Source organism: Spea bombifrons, chromosome 5 (genome assembly GCF_027358695.1).
Source record: "Spea bombifrons isolate aSpeBom1 chromosome 5, aSpeBom1.2.pri, whole genome shotgun sequence".
NCBI lineage: Eukaryota > Metazoa > Chordata > Amphibia > Anura > Pelobatidae > Spea > Spea bombifrons.
This window is the reverse complement of record NC_071091.1, coordinates 87,014,301-87,029,760: the sequence shown is the minus strand read 5'-3', so window position 1 is coordinate 87,029,760 and position 15,460 is coordinate 87,014,301. Positions and strand designations below refer to the sequence as shown.

At 40.0% G+C, this 15,460-nt stretch overlaps 1 protein-coding gene across 2 annotated transcripts; it reads left to right on the top strand.

Moving 5' to 3' along the window:
• Positions 1–3,799: 3,799 nt before the first annotated feature.
• Positions 3,800–15,030, top strand: TTPA (alpha tocopherol transfer protein). 2 transcript variants are annotated; one of them, XM_053466135.1, is made up of 5 exons: positions 3,805–4,090; positions 9,374–9,527; positions 10,265–10,458; positions 12,227–12,337; positions 14,180–15,030. In XM_053466135.1, the coding sequence occupies exons 1-5, from the start codon at positions 3,887–3,889 to the stop codon at positions 14,351–14,353; spliced, it is 837 nt and encodes a 278-aa protein (XP_053322110.1). In that variant the 5' UTR covers positions 3,805–3,886; the 3' UTR covers positions 14,354–15,030. The 2 variants fall into 2 exon arrangements, with proteins under 2 accessions (XP_053322111.1, XP_053322110.1); XM_053466136.1 differs by lacking the exons at positions 9,374–9,527; positions 10,265–10,458 and having other exon boundaries at positions 3,800–4,090.
• The last annotated feature ends 430 nt before the right edge of the window (positions 15,031–15,460 follow it).

The window sequence follows — 15,460 nt, the reverse complement described above, 5'->3', positions numbered from 1 at the left end:
CTCTATATCTGTACAGCATCCACATCTGTGCCTGCTTCCAAGATTTCCATTAAACCCTATGTTGTATATATAAAAAAACAGAAAGCTGCAGATCAGTCAAAGAATGATCAGCAGCTTCTCCTACGTTTACATTATACATTTATATAGTGCCAATTCCGTAGCACAGTGAAATAAAATCGCACACGATAACAAAATGGTACAAAAGGAGAAAAGGGTAGTGAAGTGGCATCTCCAGCTTTGATATTTAGGGGGGCACGTATACACTATATACATATATAAATATATATATATAAATATATATACCGTATATATATATATATATATATATATATATATACCGTATTGGCTCGAATATAGGCTGCACTTTTTTCCCCCACTTTAAGTCTTTAAAGTGGGGGTGCGGCCTATATTTGGGGTCTAGCGCCCGACGCCCCGGGCATGCAGTCCCGGGCCCCGGGCAGGCAGTGGGGTTAGGATACAGATCCCCCGCAGCGGTGCAGGGGACCTGCATCCTACTCCCCGATACGCTCAGACAGCCTCCCCTGCCAGCACTTCCCACGTTGTATTGCGTAGATGTCCCCCGCCGGCCCCGCAAGACACCTGGGAGTCTGCTCCGGTAAGTCGGGGGGGGGGCAGAGGAGGACAGTGGTAGCATATATCGGGGAGGGAGGACAGTGGTAGCATATCTCAGGGAGGGAGGACAGTGGTAGCATATCTCGGGGAGGGAGGACAGTGGCAGCATATCTCGGGGGGGGGGGGGCAGAGTGGCAGCATGTTTTTTTGATGCTTTTTTATAGAAAAAAACTTTTTCTTTAAAAAAGCACCAAACTTTTAGGGTGCGGCATATATATATATAGGGGGGCGGCCTATATCCGAGCCAATACGGTATATATGCGTTCGACATGCATTTTTAACTATATAATATATGCTAATCTCTTTGAAGTAAAGACTTGATTGAAATATGATTTAAAAATAACAGATGGACTGGCAGTTATTTTTCATTCTTTAATAGTAGACCCTGCTGCCGATATATAAATATTAGACCCTGCTGCCGATATATAAATATTAGACCCTGCTGCCAATATATATAAATATTAGACCCTGCTGCTGATATATGTTAATATTAGACCCTGCTGCCGATATATATAAACCTGCTTCTCTGGGTCAACACCCGAATCCTCCAGGTCGCCGGAGCGGGGTCTTTACAGGCCTTTCTCCTTTAAATGGCAATGTTTCCCCCGACGGCAGCGAGAACCCCCGCTTACTGCAAGGGTAGGCTCCGAGTAGCCGGAACCCAGAAGTTTCCAGGTATGGTCATGAGAGGAATGAAGAGGGCGGTTAAGGGTGTATTTGGATAGGAGAGTAGAGATATAGGGGGGTGCAGGGTTGTTAAGGGCTCTGTAGCTCAGAAGTTGGGGAGCCAATTGAGTGATTGGCAGAGTGTAGCAGCAGATGAGGAGTGGTGACAGAGAAAGATTAATCTAGCTGCAGTGTTGAGGATGGATTAGAGCGCTGAAAGTCAGGAGAGGGGGAAACCAGTTAGTATGGAGTTGCAATAATACTGACGGGATATCACAAGGGAGTAGATTGATATTTTGGTTGTTTCTTGTGTGAGAAAAGGGTCAATTCGGGAAATGTTTTTCAGGTGAATGCGGAAGGATTTGTTGAGGGACTGGATGAGAGGCATGAAGAAGAGAGCAGAGTCAAGTTTGACTTGGTCTGTTGGTTGGATGGTGGAGTTCTCAACAGTAATAGAGATGTCTGGAAGTGTGGACAGAGGGGATGGTTGGATAACCATAATAGAGAGTGGAGGGTACCAGAGATAACACATTCTCATTTTTTACTGACATTATTGTTTGTTACCAAATGAATTAAATAGAATGTTGCAATGCACATGTAAGATCACTAGGTGGTGCTACATTTAGCAACACTAACAAACAGAATTTTAAGGCTATCAATAGATTTGTGAATTTGTATTTGGGAAATACACAAATTTTGCACAACACAAAGAATCTTCGTTTCTTTATGTTCGTCTTCTTAAATATCTCCTAACTAATCCTTACCCCATACAAGTCACTGTCTCTAGCCTTATATCTTCCGTAGTATAGCAGGGGTTAATACGGGAATCCACAGGATCGCACCAGGATTTACAGGTCCGTAAGAGCGACTCTTATTGGTCGCCATTTGGTCTCCACCAGGCCAACCGCTCTGAGCAACTTGGAATGGGAGGAACGGGGATTTTAGTCCCCCTGGCAAAGGGCAGGGCGAGGTACACTTCGGAGCAACATGGCTTTGGGAGACCATTGGCTTTGGTGCCAGGATTTAAACTTTAAAGGTCCGTAACAGTGTCAATATTGGTGGAAGGCACTGTTTATTTTTTAAAACTAAGCACCTGTGGGTATTTCAAATGATGGTATTTTAACACTTTCCATGCACTTGTGATATTTATTTGTTTATTTATTTTATTTTTTTTTTACATTTTTTCTATATTTCATTGCCTTGACCCTCTTTCAACATTTTCACTTGAAAGGACTCCGGTGAGCAATCACACGATGGCCCTGATTTTTTTTATGTTGCTGAATGCCTTGATATCGAGGCATATCAGCAACACTAGCTGAGCAAAGAAGCAATCGATTGCTTCCTAAGCTTTTTTTAGGAGCTGCCATATTCAATATGGCAAATATGATTGTATGGAAAGTGATCACATGGCACCCCTGCATATTTTTTGGTGTTGCTGAATGTCTCAATTGTCTTCAACACTGGCATGTGATTGCTCCTTAACTGTATGTTTTTCTGTGATGTGCCTGGCACGTCATTGGTCCTTAAGTAACCACCCCAGATTGTGACCCACCACAAGCACAGCATTAACCCAAAAGAGCAACGTGGTAGGGCAACTGACGTCCATAGCGTCCGCTACACAGTTCATTGGGCATTGGCGCGGTTCATATCTGCGGCAGTTTTGCGGCTAGGTCCCTGTCAGGTGCATGAAGCATTTCCAGCCATGTAGAACTCCCATAGCCGTCTAGTCCATGGAAGTCTGGTAAGGGCAGACCAGACTGGGTTTTTGGTCACCCCGTGTCCCCATTGAGCACTTAGATATAAAAGGGGACTGGGGAGGCAGACAAGGCCCCCATCTCAAACTCAAACCTACTCCCATGTGTGCTCAGCCTGAGGGGGTTAACGTGACAAGAACATATGCTGTAAACATGTATGTGCGTGGTGTGAATGTGTCTGCTTATGGTGTTAAAATGTGTGAATGTAAGTGTACAGTGTTAGCATGAGTGTGTGTAAGTATTTGGTGCTGGCCTGCTTGTATGGTATTAGACGTAAAGTATATTTATTTTGCATTATATACAAGTATACTTTGTTAAACACATATATTTAAAAAAAAACATTCCTGAATCCACTCATTTGGCTTGAGTTTGATCCCTAAAGTCATAAGCTTACAAACCGTTACAATGCAATGCGTTATTTTTGTCTCTCTAAAAATATTCTCCCAAAATATGCTTCATCAGAAACTCTACCCATAACCAAATGCAAACACGAATGACATTAAAGAAACACTTTCTCTTTCAAATGTCTGTGTGACTCACATAGAGTTAATGCAGAAACTACTACTTACTGCAGTTATTTAACTAAACCTCTTTATATTCTCACATCAGACTTTGAATAATATCACCCTGCGTTGAGATTACACAATAAATCAAATAGCCTGCGTTTCCCACAGCTTTCCTTTTAAAAGGGGGCGTCGTGTCCCTTTAAGTGCCTGTCATACACGTGTTGCAGAGGCTGTCTCATTGCCAAGAGACTGTTACCTCCTCACAGCAACCACAGTGAGTAGGAGGGCCGAGGTGAGACTCCCAGAACTTCGCTAGAGTGCAGGAATATGTCGGAGGATCGAGCGGACTTTCACAGGGAGAACCCCGAGCTGAATGAGCTGTCCGACCAGTCCCCTGTAGTGCAAAAGGCCATCGAGATCTTAAGGCAGAAAGCCCAAGCTGAGACTGGTCACTGGCCCCTCGGCTTATCTGATGACTTCTTACTGAGATTCCTTAGGGCGAGGGATTTCTGCATAGAGCTGGCGTTTAAGGTATGAGTGAGCTATATGTGTCACCTTTATACCCCAGATACAGAGTTTATGGGTGGGAAGTTGTGTGTTTTGTTACCCCCTGTCTGATAGTTGGCTTCACCCCATATCAGACTTCACAACTCATTGTTAAGTCCTTAGCAGGATTCTGGTCTTCAGGGCTTGTCTGACTACTTCTGTGAAAGTGTAATGCTCTGAAAATGCACACAACATGAAGCTCTGTCTGCATTATAGATGTGAAATGGATATTGCATCAGATCACCCTTGATGTAGAGGTATTACAGAAATACTCACACCTGAGGATGTTTTAGAAGAGATTAGCTGATATACTATATATATATTCTAATATAAAGAACACACATTTGTTCTTTATCTGGTTTATATTCTGAGATGTCAGGGATCATGCATTATTTTTATTAAATCGGGGCTTCTCTTTCTTTGGCTGACCATATTGTAGCGTCGGTGAAAAGGTTAATTCTGGAAATGATTGTCTTTAATTCATCCAGCGATACAAAATTTTACTAAATGTCATTCAAAACAAAAGAAGGCAACCTCTGGAACAGTCCCGTAATAGCGGAATTAGTTTCCATTTTCCAGGTTATATCCCAAAACCAAGGAATGTCAGGGTATAATAACCTTTTTAGTATGACCTGTGGTGCATTCCCCCATTGTGTGTATTTAACAGTGGGCATGGATAGGCTGAAAGCTGCCCTAAAACACTTTGGACTTTGTTAACTTTAGATTTTTTTTTTGTTGGTTCCTGGTAAATAATCATCCTATCCTATTGCAATATGTGAGATTTGGGGGGATTTTGCAAAATTTTACTCTCTGGTGCTCAAGGGGTTAAGGGCAAATAAATGTGATTTTTTTTTTTGCATACATGTTTCTTGTTCACATAAGATATGATTTATTTATTTGCATGTATAACCCTCGTTGTGCACTTTTCAGATTAAAAAAAAATCTTGGCTTCCTTACAACATTAATGGTTTCATTTTTTTTTTTTTTTTTTTTTTTTTTTTTTAGCCCTGAAGAAGTCAATAGAATATAGGGCGGAGGAGGAAACTCTCTTCTGCACACAAAACTATATTGGAGCTTTGTGTTGTAATAATATGGAATACTGAATTTATATATTGTGTTCAACTTTATCTTGCAATGCAACATAGTCAGGTTACTCAATCTCCAGAGTGGAGTAGATTTGTGTTGTTTTTGTTTCTTTATAAAAGCACACAGTGGTATTTCATTTGAGAAAACCTCTCAAGAGCATTGCATCCTGACTAGGGTCGATTCAAGGATCTGGTGGGCCCTGGGCAAACAATATAATAGTGGGCCCCCTCCTGTCCTGTAGTGGGGCATACAGGTGCTGTAGGTGGGGGGACAGAGCTTGTAGTGGGAGGACAGATAGGGGCTTGTAGTGGGGGGGGGCAGGGGGCTTGTAGTGAAGGGCCCATTAGCCCTGTTCCCCCACTACTAGCCTCTATTCCCCCCACTACAGCCACTGCCCCCCATTCATTCACGCAATTCATCCACACATTAATTCATTCATTATCTTCCTCATTCACACAATTCGTACAGACATTAATTCATTTATTATCTCACGCTTTCACATAATTCATCTACACATTAATTCATTTATTCTCTCACACATTCACAAAATTCATCCACTCATTAATTCTTACTTATTCTCACTCTTTCTTTCAAGATTCTTACAACCTCCCTTTCTCACAATCTCCTCCCCCTTCTCACTATCTACCCCCTCTCTCCCTTCTCACAATGTACCCCCTCTCCTTACCATCTACCCCCCCCTTTGCAGTTCACTTACCCTGGTGAAGTCCTGTGGTGGGAGCGCAAGGCCTCAGTCTCTCTGTAATGCCGCGGCACGCGCAGCTTCTCTGCTGAGCGTCGGAATATGATCCAAGGAAGAAAAAGCTGTAAACTGGCGACAGGGTCATGGGCGACCAGGGCTCATTGATGCATGTGGGTGGCGAAGGCTGGTCCATATGGTGACATAAAACAGACAAGCTACAGTAGCTCAAATTGCCAAAAAAGTGAATGGTGGTTCTGATAGAAAGGTGTCAGTACACACAGTGGACCGCAGTTTGTTGCAAATGGGGCTGGGTAGCCAAAGACCAGTCATGGTGCCCATACTGACCCCTGCCCACTGCTGAAAGTGCCTACAATGGAAACGTGAGCATAAGAACTGGACCACGGAGCAATGGAAGAAGGTGGCCTGGTCTAATGAATCACGTTTTCTTTTCCATCACATGGATGGCCGTGTTGCTTACCTGAAGAACACATGGCACCAGGAAGCTTCCATGGAGGCCCCACCTAGTACCTTACAGGACTACTGCTAACGTCTTGGTGCCGGATACCACAGCACACCTTCAGAGGTCTTCTGGAATCCAGTCCTCGACGGGTTGGGGCTGTTTTGCAGGCAAAAGGGGGACCTACACAATATTAAGCAGGTGGTGATGTTATGGCTTATCGGTGTGTATATTATTTATATATATGTATATAAATAATATACATATATATATATATATATATATATATATATAATTACACTGTGCTCTCTGCAAATATTGGCACCTTTGGAAAATATGAGTTAACTGGAACATCTTAGTTATTGCCTTGATGATGGAAATGGGCATTGTCAATGCTTTTGCTATTTTCTTATAGCCACTTCCCATTTTGTGAAGCCCAGCAACCTCTAGCTGCACATCACAGCTATATTCCTTGGTCTTACCCATTGTGATGAATGACTAAGGGAATTTGGCCTATGTTTTACCTAATAATTATACCCACGTGAAACAGGAAGTCATGGTTGAACAATTTCCTCTTCCTAGTCTCTCAGGTGTGCTAAAAAATTTAAAATCTCACCGGGAATATTCATCAAATATATGAATATGATTTTTCTTATATGTATTCATAGGGGTGCCAATAATTGTGCACAACATACAATTAAGACATATTTACCAAGGGTGCCGATAATTGTAGAGGACACTGTGTGTGTGTGTATATATATATATATAACATATTATATATATATCTGGATTTCCCCATGTATAAGATGCATCTTTTTTAGAAAAAATTGGGGTCGAAAAACTGGGTGCATTTTATACAGTGGTGGTAGATTTATTTTTTTTTATTTTTTTTTACATTTTTGCCGGAAAGGGACCTGCTGCTTACCTCTTTGTTGCTCAGCAGCGTCTCTTGATCCGTCGAGGTGACACAGGAACCCAGTGGAGTCACATGAATGTACATCAAAAGAGGGAAACAGCGCCCCCCACGGAAGTCTGCGAGCGGAACCTTGCAGTTCATATGTGATAGCATGGATCCGTGTGTAGGGGGCACAGGAAGGCTGAAAGTGATGTGCATGTACTGGCTGCCTGAACATGATAGGAGTGTGATTGCTAACAGCTAACATCAATCACACTCATATCATGCCCAGGCAGCCAGTACAATAACTTTATGTAATTAATATATTTTTTGGGGGTATTTTTTTTTATCGTTTTTTGTTTCATAGCTATATAAAACTACAGCTATATCTAATATATATATATATAACCATTGTACCTTGATGAATGGCTCCTCCCCTGACCTCATCCACTTATAGGGGGACTGCCCCCTTCCTCTTGCTAAACACACCAACATAGGGGTTACCTTTTGGACACCTGAAATTTTGGGGGTATATGATGGGAATCAATACATGGTAATAATAAAAATGAAGAGCAGATACTTCTTTTTACAATAAAATCTGTAACCTTTTTTTTACAATAAAACGGTAACCTTTTTTGTAAGTAACTCATATGAATGGTATGAAATGTGTAAAGCAAGGATTGGCATAGTTAACAAATAACAAAACAGCCGCATGCTGATCTTTGAACCATTCTATAAAAAAAAAAGGAACTGCAACGTAGATTGCACTTATATCAAGCGTCTTGGCCGTTATCACTGTGAATGAGTTATAAATAAGCCTCACTTGGGTCAATAAATTTATAAAACGTAAAACTATATGGCCCATGTAGTCTGTCACTACATTAAACATAACTGTGTGCCTATTCCATGCATGTTTAAATTCACTCACTGTAATAACTTCTGCCACTCGTGCTTTAATTCTTCCTTACATTACATCTAAGCCTCTGACATCCTAGTTTTAGATTGTGGCCTATTGTCTTAACATTTATTTTCCTTTTAAAATACAATTCCCAGTAGTACTTTGTTGAAACCACTTATATTGGAATGTTTCTTTCATATTCCTTGTTTCTCTTCTTTCCTCCAGACTGCACATGTTGAGATCCCTTAGTAGTTTTTATCCTGCAAAGGATTTACCAATTTCAAAGTCTGTCTCCTGTTTGTATGTATATATATAATGTATGTCTTATATACACTATATGGAGAAAAGTATTGGGACACACCTCTTTATTATGGAATTCAGTTGTTTCAATTAGACCCAAAACTGTAAGGGTAAGCTTATAGGAACAGCAGCACGAAACCGAAGACCACGTATAATCAGAACAGGGGTCGCCGAGTGCTGAGGTGTGCGGTGGTGTATGAGGCTCTGCTGATTCCATAGCTGAAGAGTTCCAGGCTTCCACTGACACTAATATCAGCACAAAAACTGGGCAGTAGGAGCTTCATGAAATGGGTTTCAATGGCCGAGCAGCTGCATTCAAGCCTCACATCACCAAGTACAATGCCAAGCGTTTGGTTTTGGCAGATGCCAGGAGAACAGTAACTACCTGACTGCATTGCGCCAACTGTAAAGTTTGGTGGAGGAGGGATAATGGTATGGGGCTGTTTTTTTGGGGTTGGGCTGAACCATTATCCCTCCTCCTCCTCCACCACCAAACTTTACATTTGGCACAATGCAGGTAACGTTCTTCTCTGTGCTCCTTCAAGTCTGGGTTTGGCTGATGCCAGGAGAACAATAGGAGGTGTATAAGGCAGTCTTATGGGAAGATCATGAGGCTGGGTGATAGGTGGAACATGGACGGAGCAATGGGTAGTATAATGGGTTGGGCTTAGGGACCAGATCTCAAGTTTGTACTCTGCCTCAAAATTTCTGATGGCGGCCCTTTCCCCATTGCTGTTTTATGTAACAAGGTGTGTAGGTTAGTTATGTGTGCACTCTTAATGTCAGAAAGAATGCTTGTAGAAACGGTGATCTGATTTAACAGTTATGCATTTATACTTCTACCTAGAGTAGCTCAGCTAAAAATGTGAAACCTTTTCATGCTGTGAACAATTAATATTAACTTGTAAGTCTCATGTTAAATGGTCTTCTAGCTCCTGAAAAACTATCACAAATGGAGAAAAGAATGCCCTGAAATTACTGCAGATTTGCAACCTTCCTCTCTACTTAATCTTTTCCGTTCTGGCTACCATGGAGTCTTAAAGTCAAGGGATGCTTACGGCAGCAGAGTTCTCATTTACAGGATTGGTAAGAATATGTAACATATGGAAACTTGGTAACCCAGTTTCTTTTTTTTCTTGAACTATTACAATTAGCAGATTCTCATTTTACACAGAAAAAAAGAGAATTTTGATTCAAACAAACAAAATGTGTTGTCGCTCACTCACACTCTTTCACTCATACACTTTCACAAACTCTCACACAATCTCTTAATGTTTCCCTACCTTCTTTGATAAGTGGTTCTGTGTCTCCACTTCTTTGTCTCCTTCTCTGCAGTTCCACTTCTTGTTCTTCTATTTCTTCTTGCAGCTCTGCTCTGCATTATCCTGTCCTCTTCTGTGTACTCCCACAATAGGGCGCACACTCTCTCTCCGGATTGGAAGAATGGAGGAAAGGCACTGGGGTTTCACCCTGTTGAGAATGGAAGTACTACACCAGGCCAGAATAATGCAGACGTATCCACAGGGAAAGTGTAAAAACTGCATTATTCTGGTGTATTGCCACTGTAACAGAGTGGAGCCTCTTCCTCATTCCTCCAATTGAGGGAGAATGCCAGAATAATGCAAAAGGAACCGTAGAGAAAGAAGTGTAGAAACTTTGTTTCTCCACGGAGCCACTTGCATTATTCAATCCCTTGATCACACATCAACATGTACAGGCTCACAATGCATTGTTTTAATGGGTTTAAGGACAACCCATTGTTCTTAAGGGGTTACAATATCAAAATGTGACAATATAACCACAGTGAACCAATTGTTTTCCAGAACAATGGGACCCTAAAGAGTTCAGTGCCTATGAAGTGTTTCGGGTGAGCCTTATAACCTCTGAACTCTTAGTAAAGGATGCTGAGACACAGAGGAATGGTATTAAGGCTATATTTGATCTTCAGGGTTGGAGACTTGCACATGCATTTCAAATCACCCCAACCATTGCCAAAAGGATCGCTGCTGTTATGACAGTAGGTTAAAAAGGTTTTTATACGTACTTTTTTTTTGTCTTGGTTATTTTTACTTTATTTAGGGCAGTCCAAACATAGCCTTCAAAAGCTGTAGACACAATCGATATTCTGAGTCAGTGATGCCCTTGAGGCCTAGGTTAACCACTACAAACCAAACAATATATGCTTAACCGCTTTAGTCCCCTATGGATATACCGGTAGTCCATAAAACGCATCTCAAGAAACCCCTATGGATGTACTGGTACGTCCTGACCTTCTTGCAGCGGCAGGGACACATCCCTGCCGCTACACGGGAGATCAGGCTGTCAAGCTCCCCTCTGTCAGCAGAAGCCGGCATCGGAAAACAGTTTTAAATGCCCGATCACGCATTCCCTTCCAGGTCGCGTCACTGCTGACATCGCCCGGAAGGTCATTGGAGGGCAGGATATACCCTCAAACCCGTTATGCCAAAAGTATAAAAAATACTACCCTATAGAGTTCTATATATTTCATAACCAGGGGATGCAGCTGAACAATTTTGTCTGGGTTTCTCTGCCGTAACACATACCCTGTGCAAAAAAATCTAAGCAACACAGAAGTGAAAAAAAGCGCAGGAAATAATTTCTGCGGCCACCTTTGACAGTGATTGGTGGCCAAATAACTGCATGAAGAGTGCCTAAACACCCCTTATAAGATAAGTTGTCTGCTTTACAGAAATATATACTTTAGTGGGTATTTTTGGTTTATTTTAATGTAAAAACTCTATGGCTTTGTAAAGAATAATGTACACCTTATAGTATGTTCCCTATAAGTGCTGTGGAAGTATGGAAATTCTATATAAATTAGGTATTTGTGTAATCAAGACACCCGAATTGATAAACCGTGGAGGAGATTTTCTGTCACTTTACCTAATTTTGTGAGGATTCAGAGGAGAAAATATATAAAAAATAGTTTTTTTTCTAATTTTCGCTAGCTTTTACTAAATGTCTCATCCTAAATTTTCAGCGAATTATCTAACTATGGTATCAAAAGAAAGCCCTCTCTCTCCTTTGAAAAAAAAACAATATATAGGTTACATGGGTACACTATTTGCAGGAATGGAGAATAATCGCTCTGGGACTTGAGGTACCAAAAACCCTTGGGACTGAAGGAGTTAAACTCTTAAATGTTACCGATGACACATGGAAACATAGAATTTGACACCAGATAACCATTTGGCTCATCTAGTCTGTTATTTTTTTTCCCGCTGTAAAGACTCAAACCTTAATCAGTCCTTGGTCTCATTCTTCTCTTTATCTCATGGTAATATAAAAGAAAAAATGTTACGAAAGCTGTACATAACAAAATAGTTTAACTTTGAAGAAAAGTTGATACACTTTCTTTATCTGCAGATCTGGAAGCTGCTGTTTTAGGCAATTTCTGTATTTAGGTGGCTTTTTCTGGTTTCAATCCCACACTGACTTGGCTGATTATTTCCTCCATGAACTTCCATTTGTCAGAGGGTCCCTCATGGTTATTAATACCCAAGACATTCTGTAGTTTAACATAAATCAGTATGATAAATGGGCTAAGGTAACAGTGCTAGAACACATACACAAGACGTAAGCATGCAGAGGAATAGCACACAAGATGGTGGATGTTTAAGTATATGTTGCTGATAACTTATTTTAAACACCATTACATAGCTCTTCTTCATTTACAGTGACATATCTGATTAATGGCGTGAGTATGCATTACATAATCTGTGATAAGACAAGCCATGTCATAATGCCTTTATGGTTCTTTTTAGGATTCTTTCCCTCTGAAGGTCCGTGGAATACACCTTATAAATGAACCCTTGTTCTTCTATCCTGTCTTTGCATTGATTAAGCCATTTCTGCCTGAAAAAATAAAACAACGGGTGAGTGAGCAGAAAGAAATGTACAGTGCTATGGCGTAACCAGTTATTAGGGTTAGGGACAATTACTTTTTTACATGCATGATGTAGGTTTTGGTTTACTCTTTACCTTTTAAATGTGGTTAAGCAAAAATAGAATAAGAAATTGGGAGGGGGCAAATACTTTTTCACATCCCTGTACAAAATAAGTGTAAAATGCTATTACAAACCCTTTCTTCGATTTGTTCTTTTGTAAAAATCGGTTATACTACACACATTGGCATCCTATTACATTCCCTTTTCTCTGCAGCTTATGTCTATAGCACAAACCAGGTTTTATTTCACTTCTGACCTAGATAATAATTACAGAAAGTAAGATGATCAGTTTCTCTTTATTGCATGATAAAGAATTAGCCGAAAGCACTGTGATCATATTACAATACTTTGTGAATTTCCTTAGCAATGTTGTAGAGTGAAATGCATTTCAAATCAACAAAACTATTGTCAAAAGATGAAGCAACAATTACTTAGACCTGTGTTATGCGAAAAATGGTGTGCTTTAATGCTATTCCTGCAATAAGTCTGTGTTTGTAAAATGGGAATTAGTTAACCCCTTCAGTCCCAGAGCTTTGATACCTCGAGTCCTGTTGCTTTTTTGCCTTTTTTAACATGTGTGGGTTTAATTAAGATTCCCCTTTTCTATGTTTGATGCAGCTACACAAATAACCCATTTTTTTTCTACAGGGCCGAATCCATCCCTTACATAGTACCCTATAGTAGTATTTTTAATAGTTATGGCTTAACTGGTTTGGGGGTAGTGAACAGGGGTGGGGTTATACTTCTTACACATAGAGCTAGGGCAATAGGATGTAAGGGCTTTTGTAATTTTTTTTATATATAGATATTACTTTTTGCACGGCTATTCGTGCAATATGGATAGAGATCCATCTAGTGACTTCTCAAACATGTTCTTATGCCAGTAATTTTGTTTTTTCTTTTACACTTTTTCCACCTATTGGAAGAGGGAGAAACATTATTTCTCACTCTCTTCCATGAGAACCTCCTGCACTCCATAGACTTGCAGCGGGGATTGCTATGTGTGTGATCGGCCACTATGAAGAGCAATTGGACTCTAAGGGGATATCCTGCCCTCCAATGACATTCTGGTTGACGTCAGCAGTGGTACAAGATCCTGTGATCGGGGCATTCCTCATGTACCAGCTGACGATCAGCACCTGGTACATGCAGGAAGCCAGCGATTCATGACGGGGGAAGCACAGCCTTTCAAAAGACAGTCTGATCTAACATGTAGTGGCAGGGAGATGTCCCTGCTGCTACAAAAAAAGTCAGGACGTACATGTGTGTTCTAAATGGCTTTATTGTGTGCCTTTTTAGGACGTACATGTACGTCTACAGGAGACTGAAGGTGGTTAATGTTAATACTATTCCAGTTTATAAAGACTGTAGAAGCAATTATATCACCTCACTCTCCTCCACTTTTTCCATTGTACCTGTCTTCTTACGAATCTTAATTTTCCCATCATTTAGTAATACAAATTTAAAATGGCTTTTTTAGTAAATATAACTGTAATAATTACAGAATGGCATACATTTTCTGACCGTAAAGAAAATGTGGTGTATATCCTCTTGCGTATATTTTGATCAGCCATATCTTATTACTCCTGACTACACACATATTACAGTGCAAAAATAACCTCCACATCATGCACCTGTGACTTCTTTATAACTAAAACTGTTTTTCAAATATTGAGTTTTTACAAGTTTTATTAAATGTTATTTTTTTAATAAATTAAAAAAAAAACATTTCATGCATGTGTAATACTTTCTTATAAAAATTTCTTTCAGGTCCACTTGCATGGATGTAACTATTTGTCGTCCCTTCACAATCATTTTTCTGGGAATATTCTTCCCCCAGAATATGGAGGGACAGGTCCACCAATGGCTGAACTTAGTGAGGAATGGGCGGATTACATCATGAGCTCTGAAAACTATCTTCTCAGTATATCTGAGACAATATAGCCCCAAGACATGGATTATCTACAATTGATAATGGGAATCTGTGGAAAAAATATATTTTTACAATTTTATGAAGAAACCCTTGAAATTACAAGGCGTGTTGGAAATTCAGCATGTGATCTATATTATATAGCAGCTGAGGTACTCAATCATTCCTTAAGTGTCTCTAGTTTCTTATGAAGGAATGTTGCTGGAGAACTCAAGTAACCATGGGTGCTATTCTATAAAGAATGGTTTACGTTTTTTAAAGCAATACATAATACCACTTTTCAAGATAATTAACCCGTTTGCACCACTGTGCCAAGATGTACTGTTTTACGTGCTGACTTTGTAGCAGCGGCAGGAGATCAGACTCTATTGAGCAGCGGTACACTGTTATACAAGGAATGTCCGAACATCCGAACGTGAGATCTGATGCCCACCGAAAGTTCACTGGAGCACAGGAGAGACTCAACAAGGTCTTTCTAGACCCTGCAGAGATTTCCAATTGCTCCCCCTTCTGGCTAATATTGCACACACTTCAGATCAGGAGAAGGGAAAAAAAAATATGAAAAAATGAAATAAAAATTATTGGGAGCCCAGTGATGTCTGAGCCAAACTGCACTAGGAACAAACAAGAGTTTTTTTTTTAAATGTCACTTAACCCTGCCACTACAAGTAAAAAAAATAAATAAATAAAAAAAAAACACTACCTCCAAAGCCCATTGTATTAATTGTATTAATTAATAGTATTAAAAAATGTAATATGTAAAGGATGGATGTGTGGTATGACTGTAATTAGGAGATACATTAGGTCACTGTTCAGCTGTGGCACCTACAGTATACAAGATTTGTTTTTCTTACTGTAGTATAGTTTTTTTAATCTGGCTTCACTAATAGTGATTTATGTATTTTTATGATTTTAAAAGAAGGCTCTACCTCTCCTGAACAAATTGATGTATAATTTGTGCAGGTTCATCAAATATTGAAAATCATGGTTTAACAGACATATGGTAAAAATGACAAAACTCTTAACTATAATTTTTTAACAAAAGTAGAAATACTTTTAAGCTGTGGCATGCATAAACATGACTATACAAATACCACTAACATTTGTTGTTTTTTTTTTTT

Coding starts and splice junctions, on each gene's coding strand:
- TTPA (XM_053466135.1), top strand. CDS start 3,887: ATGTCGGAGGATCGAGCGGACTTTCACAGGGAGAACCCCGAGCTGAAT. Junction 4,091..9,373: donor GCATAGAGCTGGCGTTTAAG/GTATGAGTGAGC, acceptor ATGGTCTTCTAG/CTCCTGAAAAACTATCACAA. Junction 12,338..14,179: donor CTGAAAAAATAAAACAACGG/GTGAGTGAGCAG, acceptor AATTTCTTTCAG/GTCCACTTGCATGGATGTAA.